Source organism: Lontra canadensis, unplaced genomic scaffold (genome assembly GCF_010015895.1).
Source record: "Lontra canadensis isolate GAN:19392208 unplaced genomic scaffold, GSC_riverotter_1.0 scaffold18, whole genome shotgun sequence".
Taxonomy (NCBI): Eukaryota; Metazoa; Chordata; class Mammalia; order Carnivora; family Mustelidae; genus Lontra; species Lontra canadensis.
In genome coordinates this window covers 503,383-531,356 of record NW_022631012.1, presented here as the reverse complement: position 1 = coordinate 531,356, position 27,974 = coordinate 503,383, and the positions used below count along the sequence as shown (strand labels likewise).

Genomic DNA, 27,974 nt, shown 5'->3' with positions numbered 1-27,974 from the left:
CTAACGTGTCCTGTAATAACGTTAAATCATGGCTCATTTTGGAAGCCTGTCTCCACTTTCCCAAATCAAAAGATGAACAAACCCACTGTTCACTCCTCAAGGAGACCTAAAGTCTCCGATCGTCTCTGTGAATGAGAGTTACAGCTCAGTAATAAAAGCAGGAGTGCTTAATAAGGCACTAAAAATGATCTGTGGCAATGGACGTACGAGGATCACACTTGAATTCTCCTTTTCCATTTCCAAGACATGTGCAGCTCATCATCTGGCCATTTTCCCCCTGACGATCCCACTTCTCTCCAATCTTGTAGTTCACACCATTATCATGGCACCATTCTGTGGGGTAGAGAAAACCGGAGGCCAAGAGTTATCAGTGTGTTCTGACTCACAAGACGGTGCTCTGGGACACGGCCATGAGATTTTAAGGGCTGGCTACCTGGAAGGAGTGGCAAGAAAAGTTGAGGATCATGATCTCCATGACAGACCACGTTTGGGTTGGATTTTAAAATATTATCTTTATCATTTAACATTTCCTAGGATATTTTAAGATGCAAGTTATCCCACCATAACCACGTCACAAGAATAGTCGGGGACCTTCATGTGCATTCTGTTAAGGCTTAATATTATCGAAAACCAAAGTAGGATTTAAATAGTCTTTTGGGAATGGATCATAGATGAAAGGTCACTTTTCGGATTTACAGAGAACTTGGATACAAAGTAGTTCTATTAACCGAAAAACAAACCTCAGTTGGCCTCTACATGCCCTAACCTGTTTCTTGTAAATGGAAAGAGTGAAAGAATAGATTTGTGTATCAAAACAAACCACAAACCAACAAAATGATAAATCACTGGTTATTATCCCAACAGAAAAGACCGATTCTGAGAAATATCTAAAAGTCACAGTTCTATATCTTTAACTGCTATCCATAAAAGGTGACTTTTTAATCTCCGAGGTTTTTACTGAAAACACACTTCAGAAGTTTGTGTAACAGGGCAGCTATTCCTTAAACTTTTTTTTTTTCCATTCTTCAACTTTAAACATTATTTGACAATTATGACATTTAAGCAAAGAAAATGTCAGTTGAGCCAAAGAATCACATAAATCACCTTATACCTCTGTTCCCACAAATCGTGCCTAAGTACTTACCTCGGTAATAAATATGCAAACTTAAAATAGATCAGTTTCAGAAATGAAAAACTACCTAAGTGATGCCAAGTGTTAAAACTTCCAACTCCTAAATGTCATAGGACACATCTGTTCCATCTTTCCATTTTCAGATGGTCAAGTACAGTAGTCTGCGTTGAAAAAAAGGAGTTGTGTCCATATTTTAGTCTGAATTAAACCATTTCATACTTTAGTGTGAAAGTCTTTAAAAAATCTGTTATGTTGGATTTCCCCAAATATAATGTCAAGATATATCTGTAGGAGGCTTGATCATAAGCCAAAATGGGTAACACCTATAAAAGTAGACCAATTGTCAGTAATAATCACATCCCCTAAGAACAAAGCATAAATGAAAGTTTTACAAATTCTATTGTTAAATATCAAAGCATAATAAGTTATCGATCTAGGATCATTTTAAATTGAAAATATCATTAAAAATGTTAAAATCTTTTTATAGTTTGAAAATCAAATATTTTTCCACTGAAGTTGATTCTTAATCATCTGTAGATGATTATTGGTACTCTCTACATTACTTGGCAAGATTCAAGCTACCTGATGTGTGCATGTGTGCATGCGATAGGACATTGTGGATATATTAAGTTATGTGCATGACTGGTTTGTGTTGAAGGAGAGTGTGAGTACAAATGTTCACCTCTGAGCTCACTCAACATTAAAGATTAAAAGTGACTGGGGATTCCTTTGTGTTTCTGATACTTACTCTTCATTAAACTGGGCTCCAGAGAATTTGACTTTATTATCTTGACAGAAATGTTAAAAAATCATTACCATCACAAATGTATTTTTAATTACTAGTTCTATTGACACAGAACCCTTGAAATGAAGCAAATATTCAACAAGTAAAATTTCCCATCATTCTTTATGATGCAAAATGTTACTTTGAGTCAAGCAGTCTCCCCTCATTTGCTTCATGTTTGGAAGAGCCTGTGTCTGCCAAACATGCTTCCTTGGCACATTGTGCGAATGCATGGAACCAGAGGAGATGGACAAAGCAAGCTACTCACTAGATGAGTCACATCTGAAATGACCACTGCCAAAACCTAAGCACTGGCACGAGAGCTTAAAGCCGGACTCAGACAACCGCTCCCACTCCTCTCCAACCGCATAGTGGGAAACCGTGTAGGGGTCGAAGCATGAGTCATCTGTAGGTTGGTTTAGGCCTTGGTCAACTACACAAAGAAAAGGAGGAAAAAAAAAAAAAGACAGCTTAGTGGTGATTTGGAACCATACGAAGAAAACTGAATTATTGTTACAATGAGTCTAGTCTAAAACAGAAATCCCAGCAGCATGAAGAACCATTCATCTGTTTTACCAAAGCATCAGTTGCTCTGATGTTAGATGTTGCTCTTAGATGTTGCCAGGGCACATTTGCCACAAGCACCTGAAAAGGAGCCCCTCTTCCATTTTTGCCATTAGTACTAAAAAAAAAAAAATCATAATTTCTGGCAAAACTAGTCTGCAGCATATGGAACATATCTTGAGGCACTTTAGGCTAGTTAAGAACTTGAGTGGGATGCAAAAGCTGGAATGTCTCTCTATCAATATCTGAGTGATCTTAACCTAGTTATTTTCTATCTCTGTGCCTTAATTCCCTCATTTGTAATATAATATATAATATAATATAATATAATATAATATAATATGTATGTACCTGTTCAGGATCTTGTAAAGATTACATAGATATTATGAATTCAAAGCACTGGTCCATTGCCGGCACTTAGAAAGTGCCCACCAAGTAAAGAATAATTATTAGAGAGCATCCTTTGCTTTTAATGCAAGAGACTTAGCCATTTTTATATACCATTGTAATGCAACATTCACTTTTATTATTGCATTTTTTGCATTAGAGCTAGATTCTGTACATTAGTATGACAGCAGTAGGACAGCTTTACTTTACCAATAAAATCAACAGTTTCAAATAAGAGAAAGCAAGGGATACGAATGACTTAAGAATAATGGAGTCTCTTCGTGTTGCCTAATACACTGGATCTTTACGTTTTGAGAAAGCTTAAAGCAATCTGTGCAAAGCATCCTTCCAATGAGTCTCTAAAAATTATATAAACTAATTTCTGTGACTTTGAATCCCACCATGTATATTTCTTTTTACAGTGCAAAAATCAAAGGCTCAAAACAATAGATATTTGAAGTGTGTAATCGTTTAAAAGGCATCACCCTGGAAGAAAATAGAGTTTGGGAGAAACAAATAAGTCTGACATGTCTGAAAGCCCAGAGAACGGGGCTGGAATGCAGAATATTGCTGCAGGGGATATGGGGTTGGAAACGAAGTGAAAGGAACCTGTAGTGTTACTAGGGGTTTCAGTAACCCTCCCCAAATACCCACCAGTTAAAATTCCACCTGATTTAAGTTATGGAGATGGAATTAAAAAAAAAAATGATGTGGAAAAGCACAAAGACTTTTGTGCTTTGAAAATTTCTTTCACGTGGCCTTCTACTAGTAAAACCACGCAAGGCAGAAGGCATGCATTACCATGGAAACCTAACACAACAAGCACAAAACAATCCCCGCATCAAATAAGCAACTGCTTAAATTCACAGGCAGGTATACGTGTAAAATAGCACGGTCATCTGCGACCCTATGTTCAGTAAGTGGCCCTAGGCATAAAGCCGGTCACTCGACAGACAGAATTTAGCACTCCCTGCTGCTGTGGGATAGAGAACCCTCCATTGGGAAGACTGGAGATTTGTGGTTTTGATGATTCCCGGTCTCTCGTGGTCCTTGGTGAATCTTCAACTGATGCAGGCTGAAAAGCCAGGCGATTCACGACTGCTTTCAAAGGACTTTGCAGGTGCTGCAAAGAGGAGTCAGTGACACTTTCACTGCTCTTTTGGCCTTGGGGTTGTATAATTAGAAAAAGAAATTGAAATAACATTGGAAGAAGGTAGCTCTTTGAGCGGAAATGGGCGATGTTGGCTGCATTCTGCATCAGGAACGAAAACCAGCAGTCGCTCCTGTCCGCAGATAGGGAATTTCCTTTAAAGGTAATCCTTTTTGGTACTTAAAGGATCAATCAAGAGGACAGCAACGTGGTGAGTGCGGGGTCTGGGAAAAGAGATTGGGGGACCTGTGCCCTGGGTGAACTCAGACGCTCGCTAGCAGAGAGTCAGAATGTGGGACTAAATCATGCTTCGGGTCCCTTCCGGGTCAATTTTCGTATCACTGAGACTACTTTACACAGGAACTAGGGTACTATGAGGGAAAAATAACTGAATTTAAAGTTGCTCCTTGACTTCATGCCATCACTTCCCGAAGTTAAAAGACAACAGCAACAAAGGAACAGTCGAGAGAAAAGGTGTCTTTGGGGTTAGTCCAGAGGGGAGCCTGCACCTGAGGACCCAGGCTTTCACATACCAGAGCTGCCCACGGTAACAACCTCCTCCCGAACCTTGTGCCTCTTCTGGTCTTTCAGGGCCTCCACTATGATGTTGTACGTGGCCCCTCTGGTGAGGCCTGTCAGGGTGGCACTAGCGGAGGTTCCAGGAACTCGGAACTGCAGTCATTGGCACATCCAAAGTGAGGGAGAAAGCGTTATGGGGGAAATTGATGTGACTTTCCCTATTGTCTTACCAACAACCTGCACTATGTAAATAAAGCAAAGGGAGACGAAGATTGAGGGTGGAACGATCCCAAACAAGCTGTGGACAGACACAGAACTCAGGGGGAGGGGCCATCTTTTCAGTCTGCCCAATTTTCCTGCCCCAGATCTGTGTGTTCCATAGTTATCAGGAGCCCTCAGTAATTCAACAGACAGTCCCTCCATCCCGCTATGGTTGCAGGTCTGTGCAAGCCCACTGGGATCCCTGAGCCAAGCCCCTTTCACATAAATTGCGGACACTGTGCTACGTGGCAGATATCCTCATCCTCGGCAAGGTGCCCTGTGACCCCAACATGGGGTCCTTAAAGCCTTTGGGCAAATCCCCAAACTCATGTTTCTAAGCTCATAAATCTTTCACGGTGTAGTCAGGTTTTTTTTGTTTTGTTTTTTTAAATTCTGATGCTTTCTAAAAATAAGAACCCCCTAAAAATTGGTATCAGCAAAACAAATTAAAGAATAAAGGTTTTAAAGAGTCAGTCACTTATAACAGCTGATGTGGGCACAGTTTCATGTAAGTTCCTTTTCCTCAGACATATTGTAGATAATGGGATTCTTCAAGGACAAACTATAGGATGACATTTCATTTCTTTATTTTTAAAGATTTTATTTTTAAGCAACCTCTATAACCAATGTGAAGCTCTAACTCACAACCGTGAGATCAAGAGTCACATGCCCTTCCAACTGAACCAGCCAGGAGCCCCAAGGACGGCATCCAGAACCTTCCTGAACAAATGCAAGTTCAGGCAGAATCTCTCTCTTTTTTAAGATCATTTCTTTGTCCATATTACTAAGGAGCCTCAAATATGTGCGGCTAATAGAAATGATTTTATTCTCTCTACTAAACAAAACCTGATGCTACTCTTTGGTATGCCCCCAAAGTACAGCCATATTGAGATTTAAAAAAAAAAAACAAAAACGGGGTTTACGTGTACGACCTTTTTAAGAGACTCTAGAATATTTATATTAGAGCTCTGGTCACTTCCGTTACCTAGCTTACTCATTTCTAGGCCACCCAGAAGTAAAGAGAAAAATCAATTACCTGTAAAGGTTCTTCATCAGTGCCAACCGGATGACATGAAATGATATACTCAGAGCTTTCTTGGAATGGGGTCCAAGAGATGGTTGTCTGAGAGAGAGCTTCTTGTCCTGTAGAGGCATTTGGATTGAGTCCCATAACGTGAGGGTAGAGGTGATGGTCAACGTCTCCCCTGGGGACGTGACCAACTTGGATCTCCTCATTTACATTCGGCGGATATGGTCTTGGCCTATGCCTTACAGGGGTGGCCGTTGTGGGCGGTGTGGTGCGCCTAAAACCATGCTCCTCAAAGATCATTTGTTGCCCGACACTGGGCTGCTGACCAGAAGTGCCAGGAAGCTGAATACCGTTTCCAGTGTCATACCCAGGATTGGTGATGAAAGGGGTCTTTTGAACTGTGGAGGGAACATCCAAGATCTCTGGTCCATGAAGATTTGGGTGTGGAAGGGTTACCAGTTGGGGAAGCTCATCTAGCCAAGAGAGGTTAGAGCCAAAAAAGCAAAGCGTGTTAAGCTCCCAAAAGTAGCAGCAGTAGTCATTACCAATTCAGGCAACAATGACTGTTTATCAATCTGATCAAAGCCCCTAGAACATTAGCAGTTCTTAGATCACAAGACATTTTTTTTCCAAAAAAGAAATCTTTAAGATTTTTCTCAAAGGTTTCTTTATAGTTTAGAACGAAAAAAGCGTTAGTATGAATTTATCATACACAAAAAGCTTTGAACCACTAAGCCCCATAGAAGCTACTTCTGCTCAACTTAAGCTTAATGGAACTGAAATGTGCAGACTCTTTTCTTCTTTTCTTCATTTGAGACTCATGTTACAAGGACTAGAATCCAGATTAATTATTTCAGCATCTGAAGTATGAGAATTCCAGTTTTTCATGAATTCAAACAGTAAGAATAGGTAAAAATACATCCATGTTTGTTTCTAAACTTCTTCTATTAGTATAAATATAGAATTTTCTTCAAATTAAACTGAAATCGGTTGAAAACAATAAGATTCTTTAGTTCGAGTTTCAGAAACCAAATAATAAATAAAGATAATGGGAAGGATTAATCCCCCCCCTTTTTTTTTAACAATAACTTCAACACAAGGTATAGAAGAATAGTAATGACAGCTACCTGGTTTCTACATTTTAATATTTGGCTTAAATTTTTTAAAGGTGAATAAAAGTCTTTACACTGATTGGCTAAGAAAAAAATAAAACGGAACTCGGCCGACTACGTTACATTATTTAGGCTATTCAAGAGCACAACGTATATATGCTAAGCTGTTAAGAAAAATTTCCATGAGAGAGGAATCAAAACCTGGAGAACCTTTTCACTGCAAAATTAATCATTTCTAGTTAGTTTTGTTTCGATTATCTTCCTAGTACCCAGAAGGTGCCCTTTACCTGTCTTTTTCCTTCCAATCAGAGGCTCACTCTTCTGGTTGTTCTTGAGGGCAATGACTTGGATGGTGTACTCGGTGCCCGGTTCCAGACCTGATGGAAGGACAGACATCATGTTACGTCTGTGGGCTCAAGATCAAATGGGAGTTGATCTTACCAGGAGATGCTACTGAGAAGCAAGCATCCTTTCTCTAGCTGGCCTTTTTGGCCTCCTGAAAGGTAAAATCTACTTCACTTTTCTTCCACAAAACCCACATAGTCCACATATGATGGTCACATGGTAAATTAGTAACTTCTCTACCAAGTCTGGCACTTGAGAAAAGTACTTTTAGTCTAACATTTTGTGGGTTTTCTTTTAACGTGTGGTCTTATTTGTCCTTTTGAATTCAAGAAAATCTATCAGCATCGTATACCACCAGTGGGATATCCATTTGGGAGAGATCATTGCAGATTACATGAATCTACTTAGGGCCTAATAACCAGATGGTCCTCAGTGGCAGGATCAGTGAAAAGTTAGACTATAGGTAAGTACTCTGTAGGAGAAAGTGGCCAATCTTTGTGTGGTCCCTGTAGGAATTATCTAATTCAACTCCTTCCATGAGTGATTCTATTTTTCTGTCTCCAAATTTTCTAAATAAGCAGAATCTCTCTCTGGTATCTCTGTGTTCTCTAGGATTTTTCAAGTCTAGATGATATCCTGTACAGAATCTAAAAATTTAATCTCCTGGACAAAAATAATACCAAAGGCTTATAATCTTTCCCAATGAAATGGACAATCCTTCTTTCATATTTCAGGCATGCTCTCCAGTATGAGTGGTTGGGAATCACTTGGCCTCAAGACCCATTCTGTGAACCTGGGTAATGAGAGCAGTGGCAGGTCGTTCTCTGGCAAGGCCCATATGATATCAGATCTTTAGAGAGGACGGGACCACAATTAGCTAGTTTGTTTTGAAAAAATGTCTTCTTCTAGGACAGGACTTCCAAGTATCTAGCAAACACACAGCCAATAAAAAGATTCTAGTTACGCCATTATGACACTATTAAATTTACTGTGTTTTCATGAATTCCTGTCTTTTGAGATATACTGAGCTCTGCGACTCCTCAACAGAAGATGCTTTTTGAAGTTATTAGAAATGGGGCCTCTTGTTCTCATGATACAGCATCAAAGACACAGCTGGAATCTGCTAATAAGCACTTTGTGTGTCCTAGGGAGTCCCATGGAAAATGGCGACAGCAAAGCAGCAATACCGGTGATAGTAGCCTCTGTGACACCAGGGCGGGGACGAGGGACCACTTCTCTGGGAGGGGACCCAGGCTTCTCATACTTGATGATATAACCAGTAATCTTGGCGCGGGGCGGCTGCCAAGATACCAGCAAGGAGTTGGGTGTTGTGGCCAGGAAGCGCAGATTGGATGGCGCGTCGATGGCTAAAAGAAAACAAGATTAAGTCTCTAAGAAAGTGAATAAGCAGGGAAATTATTCCCACACTCTTTTCCCACCCTGAGAAACAGAACCTGAGAGATTCTGAGAGTTCTAATAACTGTAAAAACGATTCACTGCCAGCCTATTTGTTTCTCAAGTTCGCACAACCCATCACATATAAGTCAGTGGCATTTCTTCAATAAAAAAGTAGTTACCAGTGGAGGCATCGATGACCACGGGGGAGCTCCGGGCATTGTCATTCAGGGTGTACAAGTAGATCTTGTAGTCAGTGCCGGGTTGTAAACCTATGATTTGTGAAGAAATGCTTTTTATCTGATTTTCATTTACTAGGAAAAATTTTTAAACTCATCTTTTAATTCGTGGTTCCTTTCTCATCCCATACATATACAGACCACAGAAGTGGTCCACATTTGAGCAATAAATTAGAGCCTGGCATGGGTGTTAACTGTTAATGAGAAACATTATCTCAAAAGGAAATCACTGATGCATACAAAGATACTGGCTAGAGTAAATTTTAAAATTAAAAAAATGCTATGTTAAATGTAGAAGAAGAGAAAAAAAGAAGTCATTGAGCATCTGACTCTTGCTTTTGGCTCAGGTCATGATCTCACAGGGTTGTGAGATGGAGCCCCGAGCTCTGAGCTCAGCATGGAGTCTGCTTGGGATTCTCTCTCTCTTCTTCTGCCCCTCCCCCTGCTCCCTCTCCCTTTCGCTCTAAAATAAATAAATCAATCATAAAAAAAAAAGAGGTAGCCATCTTGGAGAATGAGGGGCAAGCACCTACTGAGTGTTTTCCTTTTATTATCATCAGTCACTGTAACTGGAATCAGAATTTTAAATCTTGGGGTGCCTGGGTGGCTAAGTGGTTTAGTCTCTGCCTACGGCTCAGGTCATAATCTCAGGGTCCTAGGATCAAGCCCCGCATCAGGCACTCTGCTCAGCAGAGTCTGCTTCCCCCTCTCTCTCTGCCTGCCTCTCCGCCTGCCTGTGATCTCTGTCTGCCAAATAGTAAATAAAATCTTTAAAAGAAAAAAAAAAAGAATTTTAAATCTCAAAAAGACCTAAATTGAGCTGGATATTGAATATTCTCTGACTACAACTTGGATCTTTATTTTATTTTAAAATTTAATTATGTTTTATCATTGAGGTTAACATTAAGAACAGTATGCCGCTATTCAGTTTCTTTTGGTTTTAAGCATTATGTTACATTTTTTTTTTGATACGAAGGGTACATCGATAAAAGATTAAATTTAATAAATGGAACTTATGCCATCTCTCTGGCAAACATTAGACAAAATCAGGCATTCACAGAATACAACTATTTCTAATTATAGTATGAAAGTAGGTTTTTAAAAATTACAGCTGCATTATTGTAAAATATTGGCAATAAATTCAATTAGTATAAGTGGTAGAGTAACTGATAAGGAATTTATGTTGGGAATAGCCATCAGCAAACATGGTCAGTATGGTGAGTTCCCTGACCTGTGATGGTGTAGCTACGGATGTCTGGCCTGATGGTTCTCTGAACTGGAGTCTGGCCATTTGCTGGGATGGCATCAACTTGGAAGCCAGTGATCGTCTCCGTCTTGGTTCTCCAGCTAATGGTGATGGTGGTCTCAGTAGCATCTGTCACACGGGCCCTTCTTGGAGGACTGACATCTGCACAAATCACAACTAGAGATCAGTGCCTGGCTGATTCATTTAGGGAAGATTTTGATGTTTTAAAATCTGTCTTTATTATACACCAAAAATATCCATTCCTGCACATTACTAATAACGTACAGATTATCTCCTGTGGCATCCAGAAAGAAAGGTTGACAGTAATTAAAAAATATGAAAAGACTCAGCTCACATACCTTTTTAAAAATTTTGTCTGTTAACTAAAATCCTTTTTAGATACTACCGGTGGTTCCCAAGCCTGGCTTAGACTATCTACCAATACCCCAATTAGTATTAAAATTATTAATTTATTATAACATAAAATAACTGTAGTAGAGGAGTTACAATGATATGGCAGTAATATATATACGTATTATTAGTACTCTGGCTTTTTTTATATGGCTTCCTTTTTTTTTCCTTTCAGCATAGGCAATGGCATCCCTATTTTGTAGATGAGAAAACTTAAATATTTCCTGTGATTTCTGAAAGAGCATACATAAATTATTGATATAGCACCAAACTGGAATCTGGGCCTAATTTTGTTCAATACTTACTCTACTGTTAAGGTACAGCAGAAGCCTGTGTGTCCTCCCCAAACATCATGAGACCAAACTGCACCAAGTAGAGCAAGTAGTAGATAACCTAGGTGTCAGTCCTAGCTCCTGACACTAACATGGTAACATATGGAAGTGACGCCATTTATGTGCCAGTATACCACTCTCCAGAGGGTCATAAAAGGTGACAATAGTAAGTCAACAAGAGATGGGCAAGCAAATCATTTTCCAAGCTGGGAATCCTTCGATAAACTTGGTGATCTAGAAAATCATTTACCACTTATGGAGAACGTTTGTTGATACTAAAAGGCTTGATTACTCACTCTCCAGAGTAGTGACGACTCCCTGAGCTGGTCTGCTTGTCAAAGTGTCCTTAAGGGCATAGACGCTCACTTCGTATTTGGTGGCCACCTACAAAGAAGGACACAGTAAACTTTAGCAACGGGATCTTCTAAAGCACAGATGTTTCACTACAGCATTAGAAAGACACAATGGTTATAAAAGAAAAAAATACACTAGCTAAAACCCATAGCACTATAAATTCCTACATGAATTTCATTTCTACACTGCAGATGATCAACAGCACATGTAAATTATATGAATTTAAAAATGTGCTTAGCGTTTAACGCCAAGTAAGCTATAACTTACATACTTACACGGAATTGATCCAAAATGGGGAAAATGGGTTTTAGCCTGTTTTTCTCCTTCATGATTTGGCATGTGCCAAGTATTTCTTTGTCTGATCATGGAGAAGCAGAGAGAATGCTCTGTTCTATCTCTGAACCCTCTCTCTGTAATTTCTCTTGGAATTGGCCTTATGTTAAGTAGTACATCAATTTCCTAGATTCCTGGCTAATTTTCCATATGCGTGTCTAAAGGATTAAAAATGTTTCAATAAAGGGAGGGTCAGGTAGGTTGGGTACAAACTGGAAAATATTCCTTGCCAAGGCAACAGAGCTCAGAAAATGAATAATCAAAAAGAAGCTATGATTCAGTCTATGGACATATGAATTGCCTCCTCCACATACACACATAAAATCTTTCTAGAATAAACAAAATGCATATATAAAGAGCTGTGCAAAAGCCAACACTATTTATACAAGTCCATCCCAGACAGTCATCTGGAAGAGCTAGGTCAATATAGAGAATTCTATCTGGCACAAAATTACAATAAAATTATTTGACGACAGAGGCAAAGAACACTAATTAGATTATTATGGTATTTTTTTATCTCCACCACCTTAAACTGTGAAAGAGATAACTACAGTTGATCCTTGAACAAATCAAGGGTTAGGAGTCCCGAACCCCTGCACAGCTGAAAATCTGCTTCTAACTTTTGAATCCCCCAAAAGTTAACTAGTAAAAGTTGTTCTGTTGACCATAAGCCTTATTGATAAATTGCTGATTACCACATACTTTGTATATTTGTTATTATATAATGTATTCTTATAATAAAATAAGCTGGAGAAGGGAAAACATTATTAACAAAATCTAAAGAAGGGAAAATACATTTATAGTCCTGTACTATTAAAAAAAAATCAGCATCTAGAAATGAACCCACACAGTTCAAAACCACGTTGTTCAGGGGCACCTGGGTGGCTCAGTGGGTTAGAGCCTCTGCCTTTGGCTCAGGTCATGATCTCAGGGTCCTGGGATCGAGTCCTACATCGGGTTCTCTGCTCAGCAGAGAGCCTACTTCTCCCCCCAGCCCTGCCTACTTCTCTGCCTACTTGTGATTTCTATCAGGTAAATGGATAAAATCTTTAAAACAAACAAACAAACAAACAAAAAAACCACGCTGTTCAAGGGCCAACTGTACTTTTTTCCAATGAAAAAGGGCACTTCTCACCATGAGTCCTGACACAACCACAGATGAACTGTCAGGAGCAAGGTTGATCTCCTTCATTGGTCCAGTCTTCTCCTTGGGGGTCACCCGCACTCGATATCCTGTGAGCTGAACATTCGGTGCCGTCCACTGGGCCGTCAGGCTTGTTGGTGTGACCTGAGTGAACTTCAGGTCAGCTGGTGCAGGAATGGCTGTCGGGATGGCCATTGGTTAGAGGTTATCTTATAGGAACTGGGGAAGAAGGACAGTACAGTGGATTCCAAGAAGCAGAACAGATGTGCTTGGGTTGGGTTGGGTTAGGTGGGTTCCTTCAGGCAAAGATTCAGTATGAGAAAGTACAAGAAGGGATACAAAATAAAGAAAACGTTTGCTGAAAAAATGTGTTTTATATCCACCAATTCTCAGAATCACTGGAGGCACTTGGGTAAATGCCAGAAGACTGAGACACTTGGGGTTTTAGAAGCCATTTTTGTTTTGTTTTGTTTTTTTGCTTTCCCTTAAAAAATAAAAAAAACAACAACAACAAAGTCAAAATAATTTCTTGACCATTAGGATTGATTTTCCATTTGTATGGAAAGAGGAGCAATAGCCGTTTTCCTCGATAAGCGATCTTTGAGTGGAAAACCATTTCAGGGGTATTCCACCCCCCAAAAGACAGAAGCATGTTTTTATCCTGTTTATTTGAACCCCACAGCAAACAGTGCTGCTAAATTTGAAGTATTCTCTGTGGTGCAGCGTAAGAAGAAAATTGGCTCACAACAGAAGCAGAAAAGAGAAGCGAAAAGCAATAATACAGATAGCCACCCCCAGGGTATATGCTGTCACAAAGACACAAATTTAGCATTCCACTCTGCTTCAGAAACAAAGCACGGGCAGATCAAGTATTGTAGAAAGCATTTGCCCTAAACTGCCTCCTATGTGTCTGATTCTCAATCCTTTAAGCAAATCACACACTCAGCACACCAACTCCACCCAGAGAAAGAAGGTCTTACCTAGTGTTCTCAGAATCGTGCCGCTAGGAAATGGCCCAGTTTGGATTCCTTTTTTAGAGTAAGTTCTAGGATGCCAAACTTCTTTCCTTTATGCACAGTGAGCATAACCACAGGGAGTCAGGGTTTAAGGAATAATCCACAATTTTAGGATGTCTCACTCTATGGCCTTATCTATAAGCCAAGCCACTCTAAAAGGTCCCTTTATTAAACTGTATCTGAATATCACGTAAACTTTACTGTTTATGACGATTCCCTTCTAAAGAAGGTCTGTCCTAATAGAGAGGCTGTTTTGTTTGGGTTTGTTTGACCCCCTTACAGGGACTCCAGAGCCCGATAGAGTGTCTAAGTCACTCAGCGGGGCATGGAGCCGCGGCGCCCGCGAGCACCCGTGCTGCAGTGGACGGTATACCTGTGGACTGGGTTCCAATCAGGGGCTGGCTCTCCATATCATCGTGCAAGGCAACCACACTGACTGTGTACTCAGAACCCGGCCTGAGGCCTTGCAGCTCTGCAGTGTCCTCTTCACCATCAGGTGCGGGGAAGAGCTCACGGATTCCATCCTCAGGGCTCGAGTAGGTCACCCTGTACCTGGAAACTTGCCCCTGTGGGCTTTCCCAAGCAATTTTGATGGAATCGACATCCACATCAGTGAATGCCAGTCCTTTAGGGCGGTCAATGTCTGTTAGGCAAATTAATGGTAAGAGGTTATGTGAAAAGCAAGTTGTGAAATGAGCATTTTTATAACGTGCAAAGCAGTTCTGCAGATACCATTTTCTCTGATGGATTCAATTCCAATTAACCCACTAGCAAATGGGAAATTACTTGACACTTGATTACATTTCTTTCGGTTTAAAAAAGATTTAAGGTCACATCACTTATTAAGACGTAGGTGTGCGTGAGACACACAGGCACCCTGCAAAATAGCCCCACAGTGAGGATTTTTTGCCATTAATTTTCCGGTATTCCACCAAGATTCGTTTTTGCAGTGTGATGTTAGTCTCATAGACCTGGATTTTCTATACCTTGGAAGTGGTAAGGTTGATTTTCAATGTCAGATTCAGATGATTATAATCCTTCTTTAACTCTTCTCTCTACCCCACCCCCACTATTTACATTAAATGCTGCTCCAGGCAGTTTTCCAAATGCTCCAAACACAATAGCTTCATGAAGCCCACTGCCATCAACTTTACCATCCAGTCATAGAAAAGAAGGTCCAGGCAAAATATTTTGTAGATTTGGCTATAGGCAAACAGGGTTCTGCTGAGGCCATTTGAGCGAACGAAATTCAAAGCACAGCAACTATGAGAGCTCCATAACTTCTTTCCCTGGATGTTCATTGCTTGGCACCAAGAAGGAAAAATGTCTGTAAAGGACTCAGCTCAAGGTAACAAACTAACCAAGTGGGCTGTCTCTACGTGTACTTGCAAAAGACACGTGGAGGGCGTTCAGAGGCCTAAGAACAAAACTGACTTTGAAAATGGGGAAGAAGCATGGATTACGTACTCGTTACTGCAGTTTGAACCAAAGGCGGACTCTCTCCGTCTTGATTCTGAGCATAGACACTAACCACATACTCCACTGTGGGCTGCAAACCTTCAATGGTCATTTCTGTTTGATCTGCAAAGGGAGGGAAAAGTAAATGCAGCACCTGTGTCATCCGCTGTTAAGGCCACGGATGTGACCATCTGCGTTCAGGAATAAAAGCCTGGTGGCCTGGATTTTTCATTTGTAGAATTATCACAAAAACATGGATGAGTCAGATATGATTCCTCTTGGACAGATATACTCATGGCTAATACCAATTGTCATACAGGAGGAAGGTCAAACTAAAGGATACACTCTAATATGATGCCTCCAACAATGAAGGATACCACTCTTGGAAAACAAGAAAATTAGTTTTTTAAGATATTCCCTTAGGATCCTAATTTTACCAGGATTTTATATAAAAACAAAAACAAGAGCTAAAAGGATCTTAAAAAGTTGGGTCATCTCTCTACTTTATGTGCATGACTAAATAAAACCACAAAGAGATATCTAATAATTCAAGATGTCCACACCATCAAACAGAACTTTGCATGTAAAAGGAGAAGTGCACTTCTCCAAAAAATTCTGCAGTGGAGGAAGTCTGTAACAATCTCAAGCCCTGAATTCACAAATGGGGAAATGTTTACATATGACATAAAAATGTATGCTACTCAGACCTAGGTTGCCATGTATTTTAAAAAGCATATTGTGGGGCCCTCTTCTGTTTATCCTGATGAATGGGAGATGCTGGTTATTCTCACCTGGGCCTGTGGTTTTCGTTTTTGATGGTCCTGGGCCATTTTTGGGAGTCGTGGTCACTCTGTAACCAGTAACGGGGGAACTTGAAGGCAGCCACCTGACACTAATGCTGTTGTCCTGAACATCAGTCACTTGCATCTGGGATGGTTTGTCAATTTCTACAAACAAAAACAAGGAGAAACTAGTGAAGCCCCAGTCAGTGGGGACAAGAATGGACAAGGATTGATTCCAGTCCTGGTAGGCACAGAAAGATCTCTTATTACCATTAGTGACTCCCAGGTAGTCCTTTTGCAGAAACACGCAGATGGCCTTTGGGAGGTGGGACCTGCATCTAGATACCGTTACCTTTTTTCAGGATGGCTGCCTCATACACAAAGAAACTATATGCCAAGTAGGTGTTTGTCTTCTTACTTTATCAGCTCATTCATTCATTCATTAACAGATATTTACTGAACACCATTTATGCCCGTCTCTACTGTAGGCCTATGGAATATATCCATTAACAAAAGAGCCACAATCTCTAACCTTTGTGGTGCTTCTTTGAATATCTGGCTCGAAGCTCTGTTAGATTCATCTTGTTAAAAAAGAAAAGCAAGTTGGTGCAGCCACTGTGGAAACCAGTGTGCAGATTGCTTAAGAAATTAAAAATAGAGCTACCCTATGACCCTGCAATTGTACTACTGGGTATTTACCCCAAAGATACAGATGTAGTGAAAAGAAGGGTCATCTGTACCCCAATGTTCATAGCAGCAATGGCCACAGTTGCCAAACTGTGGAAAGAACCAAGATGCCCTTCAACAGACGGTTGAAGAAGATGTGGTCCATGTATACAATGGAGTATTATGTCTCCATCAGAAAGGATGAATACCCAACTTTTGTATCAACATGGACTGGACTGGAGGAGATTATGCTGAGTGAAATAAGTCAATTATCATATGGTTTCACTTACTTGTGGAGCATAAGGAATAAGACAGAGGACATTGGGAGATGGAGAGGAAAAGTGAGTTGGGGGAAATCGAAGGGGGAGACAAACCATGAGAGACTGTGGACTCTGAGAAACAAACTGAGGGTTGAGGGGTTGGGTGAGCCTGGTGGTAGGTAGGAGGAGGGCATGTACTGCTTTGAGCACTGGGTGTGGTGCATAAACAATGAATCTTGGAATGCTGAAAAAAATAAAATTAAATTTAAAAAAAAAAAGAAAGAAAAAAGAAAAGCAGTTCTGCAATGAGGAAAATACCATGGGAGAACATCACAAACCTATCTGAGTAAATATCACTCTGTCTCTCCAGAGGAGGAGTCAGTACCTGTTCGATAATCAATGGAAATCGGCTTGCTGCTTGCGGGACTGTCTCCACGGCCAGTGACAGCATACACGGTGATGGTGTAGTCTGCTCCAGGTTTAAGACCACTGATGGTAGCTGTGGACTTGCTCCCAGGCACAGTGAACTCCTGCACAGGGCTATTTCCTCCTGTGTGAAAAGGGGTTAGTTCAGAGCGTGAAGGGCTGAGACATAGTTGGGGACTGCTTAGCAATGACATTAACATACTGAGAAAAAATTTAGTCACACCCTTGATTATTCCCTTTAAAAGAGAATTATTAGTAGGGCCCACATGGAAACATATTTATTTATGCAGGTAGTGAACCTTATAAGGTACCTATAGTAAGTGTGTAAAAATTGGGAGAAAATTGCAATTGATGCTATTTTAACATTCCAGCATTCAAATGTCACTGAGTTGTAGATTAACATTAGAAGGAGAAAGAAGGTAAGTCCTCAACCCAGGATGGAGTATACTGGGTTCCTTTTTCAAAACATTAATGTAATATATTCACGTTAAATAAAATTCTGAAAATATAGGAAAATAAAAAAATACAAATCACTTATTATTTCATCAATGATAATATATTTGTGAATTTGTAATTCTTTTTTCCTCAGCTCTCCTGTTCCTCCTTTAGTAGGATACAAACAACTCTGTATCTTGGTTTTGCCACCAATTAGAGCATATATTTTTTTTTTTCCACATATTCTTGGAAGAGACAAGGCTCCATTGAATGGACTTGCCAAAGTCTCTTTAAATATGCATCTGCCCTTGGGTTTTGAGGTTACCCACAAAAGAATCTGGCTCGATGGGAGTGAAAGAGCATTTTACTAACGCACCTGTTTCTCCGTAGGTGATCCTGTAATATCTCACTGTGACAGCAGGAGCTTCCCAGCTGATCAACACACTGGTGGGGGTTGCAGCAATGACTTCCAGATCCCTTGGAACATCAGAAACTAGAAAAACAAGGCAAAGTTGCCACATCTATAACTTTCAAATGACGCCCAGATTCATTCTGCTGGGTTTTTTTTTTTAGATAACTACCATTATAATTCCTGCATTTAATAATGCAGGTTATTATGCAAAATTAGCAGAATTAAAAATAGCAAACAATTCAAGGTAAGGGGTTAAGGAGGCAATTCAGATTACGATAAAATGACTATTAAAAATTTATTGAAGAATTTTTTTCCTTCGACTTTTTATTCTGAAAAATTCTAAACCAGTGGCGCCTGGGGTGGCTCAGTCAGTTAAGTGTCTGACTCAGTCTCAGCTCAGGTCTTGATCTCAGGGTCATGAGTCTGAGCTCCACGCCAGGCATGGAAACTACTCAAAAATATTAAAACAAGAGAGAAGTCACAAAAAATAATTTAATGAACACCTACATTCCCTTCTCTTGGGCATTTGCTAATTAGTAACAATTGCCACAGTTGTTTATCTCTCTTTCTGTGTCTTTCTCTTTTTGTTAAACCCTTTGAGCCAGAGGTACAGGTATCATGATGCTACTTCTCCCCTAAGTACCTCAGCATGGCTCCTAAAAATACTAACACCGTCTGACTTAATAATTGTTTTTATTTTTATTTTTTTTAAATTAATTTATTTATTTGACACAGAGAGAGAGACATCGAGAGAGGGAACACAAACAGGGGGAGCAGGAGAGGGAGAAGTAGGCTTCCCGCTGAGCAGGGAGCCCGATTCGGGGCTCGAGCCCAGAACCCTGGGATCATGACCTGAGCCGAAGGAGGCAGACGCTTAATGACCGAACCACTCAGGTGCCCGATAATTCTGTTTTTAAAGGAACTCTGAAACAGGGATTTCTTAATATTTTGAATAAAATTTCAGGTATTAGAAATGTAAAAATACATAAATCCAGTGAGAAATTTTCTGCGATAAAGTTATCTTCAATAGAGTCTAAAGAGGAGATTTCCTCCACATATTCTCTCACTGCTCTCTCCATGCCTTATAAGCACAATCCACTTTTTTAAGAGACGATGATTCAGACAACACAAAGCCGCTTCCCAGAAGATCCCGCCTGCCCAGAAAGTCCTCTGAGTGTCTTTGCAGACCAAAAAACAAGTTACCTGTTGACTGTTGACCAATCAAGGGAGGACTTTCTTCTCTGCCATTCAGAGCAACGATGCTGACCACATACTCTGTGCCCGGACTGAGATTGGTGAGGGTGATGGAATTCCGAGAGGGGGGCACTCGGTCTTCCCGAGGTCTTCCACCAGTGTGCTCGGGGTGATGGCGAATCCGGTAGCCAGTGATGGTGGCTCGAGGGGCAATCCAATGGACAGTGAAAGAGTTGGCAGTGATATCAGAGAAGTCAATGCCAGTTGGGGAATCAAGACCTGTGGTTCCCACCCAGGGGAAAAAAAAAAAGACATCACCAGTTTAGGAGGTGAGGAAGAATGTAGGGAAGGTAACCCACAGCCAGTGTTTCTGTCCTTTCTCCTCAGCACAGCAAAATGCTGTGCTGATTCTAAGCCACACATAAATTTCAAAATCATAAACTTCCCCAGTTCCAAATGGCCAACTCAAGCTTTTTCTTTTTTCTTTTGCTAAGTAATCTGAGTTATTTTTACGTGTTGTTACCAAAGGTTTCTGCCTCGCTTTTGAAGACAGGTATTTAAGATATCTGGGAATTATTTTTCAAATGCTTCAGTGTTCAAGTATTCTGTGTTTCTATCCTGTAAGTGTGTCTCTCGAAATAAGGCAAGATATGCCCACTTTCAAGTTAAGTGTTTGGTTCGTAAAGAAGCTTTCTGCACTCAAGAGGAAATTGTTAGGTCAACAGGGTAGTAATAATGCCAAACATAAAACTCTCAAAAATGAAAATAAGACATCATCCTGGACAGATTACATGCAAGTAAATCCTCATGAATTGAAAATTTAGTGTACTGCAGAAAAATTAGTAAACATTTTACAGTATATCTCAAATTCAAATCAATCTCTCTGGGCCTGTTCAAAATTTTTATTTTAGTATTAATAAATTGAGATATCACAATTCCTTTTTGGAACCAAGGGTACTATAATAAACAAATTAATGGGTATACCACATCACACTGTTTTAAAAGGGAAAAATTAATAGAAGCCCTCATGTTAAAGAAAAAATGTAATATTACAGGATTCAATTAAACTTCTTCACATAGCAAATGGCTATTTCACCACGCAGAAAAAAACTTGTTGGCTTAGCAAAGGAAGGAAAAGACTTCCATGACAATGACAGCATTGGATCAGCCTTAGAGCCGCCTAATGAGAGGGAATGGTCACCATCTCTGAACAACAGAGATGATATTATTCTTGGGCGATTTTTTAAAAGGACAGACAATAATGTTTCTGGACTATTTTAGTCCTCTCTGGAAGCCAAGAGTATAATCTTAGTGACTGAAAGTCGGGGTAATACTTGCAGAAGTGTCATTTAATTTTTAAGACCAGTGATCAGGAAGTAATGACAAGGCTATAAGCCCCACTACCACCCCAGAAATGGAGGTGCGTTTTTAGAAGCAGCATTCCATTCTGCTATTTAAAATTGGTAAGTCAAAGCTATTTGATCCGCATACCGCCAACACGACTCACCTGTTTTCTGCCTTCCTCTGAGGGGTATGCTCTCGTGCTGTTCGTATACACTGGAGACACTGACCAAATATTCTGTGCCAGGCAGGAGATCTGAAGAGGCAAGGAGGACTTATTTTTAAACTGTGCTCAAAAGCAGGAAAAAAGCAAAGCACCCTTAGGACTATTTCAATGGATAAAATAACATACACAAAAGTTGAGTCCCCTGACCTACTCATACTGACGTGTGAGTGTCACTACCTGCAGGTAGGCTGTAATGAGTTGCTAAGGCAAGGTCACCTTGCCTTCCAATGTCTCTAAGCTGTGCCCTCAGATGCACTTCTACGAGTCTGATTCACCCTGATCTGCAATAAGATGGTTGCTGCCATGTAGCATTCTCTCTGTCGGCCACTCAGTAGTACATCTGTTGAGGGCATGTGATAATAATCACTGTGGCTTGTCATGGACTTGTCACCAACAACCCTAGGAAGAAGTTTGCTACTATTTAAAGCAGGCTTGTGGCCATCCAATAAACTGCAAATATTTCAAATGTACAGTTTAGACAGGTTTTGGACTATGTATGAACTTGTGAAATCATCACCACATTTATGACAATGAACGAATCCATCACCTCCAAAACTCTGGTTTAAAACTATCGCCATTTTACACATGAGAAAACAGAGGCACAGAGAAGTTATCTTCTTTGACATCCTTGCCTGAGATCGTAAACAGTTTGACCCAGGCCAAGACGGGTGGTCTTATTTAATCTTTACTGGAAAAGAGTCACAGCCCATGGGGAAACTGATTGGTTTTGCCATAACAAAGTAAGAACAAAATACTTAACAAAATTACATACACTTTCCTGAGTATCCTCTTCTCTCATTTTGAGGTCTCCGAAAAAGTACAGAGTAAGGGTTCCAATCTTTGGATTCTTCCTCATTAGACCCCATTCCCCCCATACCATTTCTGTAGAGGCCCCTGCAAGGCTTAGATGCTCAGACTCCCCTTTCCTTGTTCCTCGTTGCCCAGGGGTAATTTATTTAACCACTACAGACCTCAGTTGTTTCGTCTATAAAACTGGATAATAATGGTTTCTCTGGGGGGAGATGGCTACCTTGCAATCTAGAGCAAAGATCTAGAAGAAGATCTGAGAACACATGATGAACATGTGACCAGTCTGTGGGGCAGACCTGGTCCTGAAGCAGGGGTTGCATACTGAGCGATGCTGTAACTGCTGATCCCAGAGTACTCCAGAAGACAAATAAGAGCCCTGTTGATGTACAGATATAAGGGTGTTCTCACTCTCAGTCATGAAATGAGAAGGCAGGACTGTGGTCATGTTGAGCTGCCTTCCCTGCTCTAAAACATGTTCACAATATGGAGGATGTTTTCAGACTATCCTTTGGTACTGTACTACATGTGAGCTCTTTCCTTCCTTGTGTGGAAACCTATGCCGTTCTCCTGCGTTTATTCTACTACTCCAGTGAGAAGGATGAGAAGGCACACTGACAGGAAACACAGCACCACATCTCAGCCTCCTTCTATTTTCTTTAATCAATGATGTTTATTTCAAAAAGGTAATATCTAGAAAGACACAATTTTCGTAAATGGTTGCTGTTTTTCCAGGCCCTCAGCCTTCAGAGAAATCCTGCCAATAGATTCTTCCTGAAGTACCAGTTACCCTTCTGGCTCTTTCTTCAAAACAGCATCCTGATCTATCCTGAATCACTGTTTCTATGCTTTCAAACGCCAGAGATGACCTGCTCAATGCTTTTTTAAAAAATGAGAGTAAAACAGATATGGTGACACTATTTTCAATCCTCATCATTTCCCTCTCCAAACATTTAGATTTAGTCATACGGTTTCTCCTGACATTCGTTTATTTTTATGTGTTCATCTGGAAGCAGAATTTGTTTGAAGCCTTCAAACTTCGCTGCTGGTGTTTTTCTCCTATGATCTTTAAAAAGTTGTAGATCTCAGAGATATAGACATGAAAATGGCAATAAACATGACAGTTTTCAAAATGTACAGAGCTGCATATCCGATGTGGAGTTCAGCTTCTAGTCTTGTTGTAGCTGTCTTCATCTTAGTTACTCCTACCTGAGGACTTGGAACTCTTCCCTGGGGCTCTAGCTTAGTATTTATGGAACAGATATGGTTGACTGCTTACTTGTCAAGACCACTGCATTGTCTGAAGGAGAGATCGACAACTCTGCAACATCTTCCTCATTTTTCACCGGTGAGTAGCGCACCAAGAGGTTGGTCAATTCAATGGATGGAGGTGGGGCCCAGGTGACACGCATCGTGTCTGGACCAACGTTGGTGAATCGCAGGTCAGTGGGAGGAGGGACAGCTGGTTTCAAAGAAGGAGGAAGACCAGGTTAAGATAGTTCGAAAACGAAAGCTAACCCAAAGAGCTGGGAAGCTAAAAAACAATAACTCATGCATAAAGGAAATGAGTCACCATCATGCAAATGATCTAATCTAAATCACAGTGAACTACTGTTAAAAATAAAACACTACACACAGTACTGTTAGGCCCCTTTAACCTTTCTGCCATCGGTACATATCCAAGAATAATTTGCATCTGCTTCCAAATACGTGGATTTGAAGTACATTATTAATACCACTGACAGTTATTTTATCCCAGGCTGAAGAGGCTTAAGTTGCCACACAGCAGAGAGAAACACAGCGGTGCTTTCTGAAGAAACACATGCACACAGACAAAAAGACAAGAGGGTCCTAAGTTTCCCCTGACCCGAGGTGACTACAGCTACCGGCATTGCTACAATCCCGCTCCGTGAACTCTACCTACAAGTGAAGAGGTTCATGCAAATTGGTTCTCGGCATGTTTCTTACCATGCAGGGCAGAGAACCTTTGTATGTTGCATGCTCAGCCCCAGACTGGTTAAAGAGGAGTTTATTTTTTTTTTTGCTTTGTTGTTTTTTTTTAACCTAACCATGGCAAGGCAATCCACCATGCTCCAAAGTTTCTTTTTCTCCTCTGTCAAAACACCCCTCTTCCAATTCACCCTACATTTGACTGGGTTTTTAGTCAACTACAAAAAAGGAACACAGTGGGCTTTCTCGAAGAGTAGAAGGAAGGGCATCCTGGTACGTTTTGGAAGTACCTTTAGTATTAACTGGTGCTCATGACACAATTTGGTACTCATGCAAGATACGTTAAAAAAATAAAACAACTCCAGGTGGGCAAATTCATTTAACCTTTGCCATTTTGCATAGAACAGATCAGCTCTCTCTAGCTTTATGCACATTTGTGGTTTAAATGAAAGTGTATTTAAGACCACGTGCATATGCCTTCGACCCATCGGCTTAACCTATACGTCCGATTCCTCACCCACCCCCAACCCACCCTCCCTCTCCTAACGGCTGGCAAATTGCTGGCTTTCCCTGTGAAACATCCGTCTTTAACCAGAGTGACTGATGGCAGCATGCAACACCATCCATGTCTCAAACACAGAAGTTTTCAAAATTCACCCGTTTGCTGTGTCAGTGTAGTAGGGGCACTCTCTCCGCCATTAATGAGAGTGATAACGCTGATGTCATAGTCAATGCCCGGCTCCAGCCCTGTAACTGTGTAGTATCCTACTGAGGAGTCCACAAAATCTTCAAAAATAGGGATACCTTCTCCTGCCGCAACTACTGTGATGCGGTACCCAATAATGGTGGAAGAGTTTAGCGGGGTCCACCTCAGGCCGATGCTTGAATCGGTTATGTCAACAAAGCTTAGGTCAGTGAGTTGGGGCACCTCTATTGAGTTACAAAGCAAAGGGGGGGCAAAAGGAAGATGGAGGCAAAAAGAGGAAAAAATAAAGCAGTGTACATCAGGTTACTAGTGGCAAACTTGACAGAATGTTAAAGCAATGATGGTAATATGCGATCTTTTCCCAATGTTCTGAAGACGTTCTAAGCACCGTGAATATAGTTTGCTTCCCTGGGAGAGTAAAACAGGTTACAATATTCTTAGGGATCTTCTTGCATTTGAAAAGGATCTCTAAACAGTAGAGTTTGAAACTCTCAGATTCTTATAAGTTACAGGGCCGTTTAGGATGTCAAAACCAGTCTTAGAATCTAGACATAATAACTGTAGTAAGTATCAGCAATGCTTTAAAAAAAAATGAAAACTTTTTTAGTAGGAAAATAGAGCTTACATGAAGGAGGTTTTAAAAAAAAAAAAATCGGTCAGCGAGTTTTTCTTTCTTTTTCCGTAGAAAAACTCAAGATAACATTACGGCCATAATGCTGGCGCATTATGAATGTATGGTGTGAAACATTCAGGAGGAAGACAGGTATACTGGAGTCCAAGACCACTGCCATATTTTGTTTAACTCATAATCGAAGTTATTTAATCAGCATTACTAAAAGCATTCTCCCAAATAGTGCAAAGGAGAACACAATCTGTTCAATGTTTTCATTGGGTCACAATCCAATTTTGGACAAAGAACAAACCTATCCCCAGATAGGTCTTTTCAACGTTGTTGTTCAGTCCACCAAGAAAGAACACCCAAAGGCGTGGCCTTTATTTCATTTCTTTTTTCAATTTTATAAAGGTAGGATTTGAAACTTTAAGATGAAGAATTGAATGTATTAGCCAAATGCTATGTCCATGCTCACGTATGGACACAGGTATGATTTTATAGATGTTGAAAATTGACATTGACTGTAAAATCAGGGACAAATGTGCCGATGGGATGCATTTACCATATTACTTTTAGCCTGTCAGTACTGAGGACAGACACATGACATCATTTTAGTAATATTTCCACGTGAGCGGACAGTACAGAGTTCAAGCCATCATGGGCACTCAGTTACATCCCCATCGCCACAAACAGCATCCTGGTGAAGCGGACAGGAAAGCAGTGTAAACAGCAAGCACTTGTCCAAATAGTCGCTCTGACCTCACGGTTTTGGAGAGTGTGGTTGGGGGGTCAGAAGTAAATCCCAAATGTACTTGACACCCTCAACCACCTGGGGATTAAGATCTTAAGCCCTACTCTAATCAAAACGGCCACTCTTAGGATAGTAGTTTATTCTTCCATTACCTGGGATGACGGTATCAGAGATAGGGACACTTTCCTTGTCATCTTTGACAGTGTAAACACTGACATTGTACTCCAGGCCGGGACTCAGGTTCTCGAAGGTGCAAGAGCTCTGATCTGCGTGGACCACTTCTTCCAGAGAGTAGCCCTGTTGGCCATTTAGAGGGGTGGTGGTGATTCTATAACCAGTAATGTCTAGAGAAAACAGGAAGGAGGAAGTTACTGCACAGAGCATCTGTGATCCAGGTCACCTTAAACCCGACTCCAGTGATGGACCAGCAAAGGGGAAAGGAGGAAGACTCAGCATTTACTGAGGACTCCCTGTGATTCAATGTCACAACGACCCTTTGAGGCAGGTATTAATATCCTCGGTTTAAAGAAGCTCTTGGAACAGGGGAGCGATGACCAACAGTTTGCCCTCTGATACATCCCAGGCTTACCTGGAGTGGTGCTCCTCTCCCAGGAGACGGTAAGCACTCCAGTGTCAGGGTTTGCTTCCAGGTGCAAGTTCGTGGGTGGAGACAATGCTATGCAGAAAAAGTTTTTTAAATTAAAAGTTAAAGCTAACACCAAGCACATGACCTGTGGAAAGTACTTTTTTCTCTTTCTTTCTCTCTTTCCTCCCTCCTTCCCTGCCTCTCTCTTTCTTTCTCTTTCTCCCTTCCCCATCCCTTCCTTCTTTTCAAGAGTCAGTAAAAATAAAGACGTTACACTACGAAACAAGGGTGGACGGTGATTCCCTGAGAACATTTCTTTTTATGGTTAATGATTTTGCATTACTATTGAAATTCTTCCTGTCCTGCCAGTTCATATTGACGTGGAAAGAACAGTTCTGATAGCATAGAATATATGACATGAGATGACCTTGCTGCTCCAAACCCAGCAATAGCTAATAAGGTAAGTAGGGATGTGAGCTTCCCCTTGTGCCATTATCAGAAGCAAAAAGTTATACTAATAGCAGCTATGTTTAAGAATCGGACCAGTTTTAAAAACTAAGAGAGGCAAAGAACTCCTCTTACGTGTCACCACTTTCTTTACAATCGGAGCATCTCTCTCTTTTCCATCCCTCAAGACGGAGATGGTGTACACATATTCCACGCCGGGAGTCAGGCCAGACACCACGATACTTCCTGACTCTGAAGTCACTTCTCGTGGTGCTTCCCCTCCCTGGCTTGGTCGTACACCCAGCTAGAAGAAGGAAAGCAAAATAAACACGAAGGTCAAGTATTTGCAGAGCTGGATTACTGCAGAGAGGTTGCAGTTATGCTGTATATCATGGGAACTCTTGTGCACACTGCATATAGTGCTTCATTGGGAGATGAGTTGGGGCCTGCTCTACTAGACACTTTCAGTGGGAAGTTCCTTGGGCTGGGGGGCTAAGGTGGGAGAGGCGTCTTCCAGAACTGCATGACATTGGCTTGTCATGGAAGGTTCTGGAAAAATGGCATTATGTGCTGTTTTGCTTGATCAATAATCTCCAGATATAAACCAGAAGTACACAGGGGTTTGGGGCCACGTGGCAGTTCAGTTCTACTTGCTTTGCTGCTGGAAGAAATCCTCCAGTGCTCTCTTTAATGAGTTATGAACATTCATCTTAAAGGTAGCAGCCCTTTTAACATTTTCTACTTCAGAAACATTCCTTTTGAAGAAGTATGTTCATAGCTTAAACTGCAGAACAATATATTACAAAAGAAGAATTAAAATGAAGGAGCCCATAATTTTCAATTTTTTAATATTTTGTTTCAAAACCTAGGTAATATCATCTCATCAAATAGTGTTCAACTCCAGAGATGTCCTTTGTAGGTTATAAGGCTTCTGAAAGTCAGAATGACAGAATTAAGGGAAATTTAAAACAGCAGTCTTCAAAAAGGGCTTCTCTATATTTAAGTAGCATAATCATCAACATGGCCATTTGCGTATTTCAAAAAAGAAGTGACCTTTGGTGTATTTTTTTACATAAGCAATCATGGGGATTTAGTCTTGATTTCCAATTATAGTAAATATTTCTCTCCCCACACTCTAAATGCCAAGGAAAGGAATTCTT

General features: G+C 40.6%; 1 protein-coding gene across 12 annotated transcripts in view; it reads right to left on the bottom strand.

Annotated features, from left to right (window-relative positions):
- Positions 1 to 27,974, bottom strand: part of FN1 (fibronectin 1) — a 66,081-nt gene that overhangs the window by 4,227 nt on the left and 33,880 nt on the right. The window contains exons 22-43 of one of the 12 annotated variants that reach the window (XM_032859851.1): positions 26,950 to 27,118; positions 26,371 to 26,457; positions 25,934 to 26,125; positions 24,369 to 24,641; positions 23,041 to 23,223; positions 20,895 to 20,984; positions 19,397 to 19,666; positions 18,158 to 18,274; positions 17,306 to 17,470; positions 16,004 to 16,159; positions 15,222 to 15,335; positions 14,128 to 14,397; positions 12,730 to 12,917; positions 11,204 to 11,291; positions 10,150 to 10,326; positions 8,862 to 8,951; positions 8,472 to 8,651; positions 7,227 to 7,316; positions 5,834 to 6,225; positions 4,551 to 4,689; positions 2,185 to 2,349; positions 208 to 333 (exon numbers count right to left, since the gene is read on the bottom strand). In XM_032859851.1, coding sequence (XP_032715742.1) covers positions 208 to 333; positions 2,185 to 2,349; positions 4,551 to 4,689; positions 5,834 to 6,225; positions 7,227 to 7,316; positions 8,472 to 8,651; positions 8,862 to 8,951; positions 10,150 to 10,326; positions 11,204 to 11,291; positions 12,730 to 12,917; positions 14,128 to 14,397; positions 15,222 to 15,335; positions 16,004 to 16,159; positions 17,306 to 17,470; positions 18,158 to 18,274; positions 19,397 to 19,666; positions 20,895 to 20,984; positions 23,041 to 23,223; positions 24,369 to 24,641; positions 25,934 to 26,125; positions 26,371 to 26,457; positions 26,950 to 27,118 — 3,721 coding nt within the window. Of the gene's footprint in view, positions 1 to 207; positions 334 to 2,184; positions 2,350 to 4,550; positions 4,690 to 5,833; positions 6,301 to 7,226; positions 7,317 to 8,471; positions 8,652 to 8,861; positions 8,952 to 10,149; positions 10,327 to 11,203; positions 11,292 to 12,729; positions 12,918 to 14,127; positions 14,398 to 15,221; positions 15,336 to 16,003; positions 16,160 to 17,305; positions 17,471 to 18,157; positions 18,275 to 19,396; positions 19,667 to 20,894; positions 20,985 to 23,040; positions 23,224 to 24,368; positions 24,642 to 25,933; positions 26,126 to 26,370; positions 26,458 to 26,949; positions 27,119 to 27,974 lie in introns of all 12 variants that reach the window. The other 11 variants (XM_032859850.1, XM_032859856.1, XM_032859852.1 and 8 more) reach the window with 11 other exon arrangements.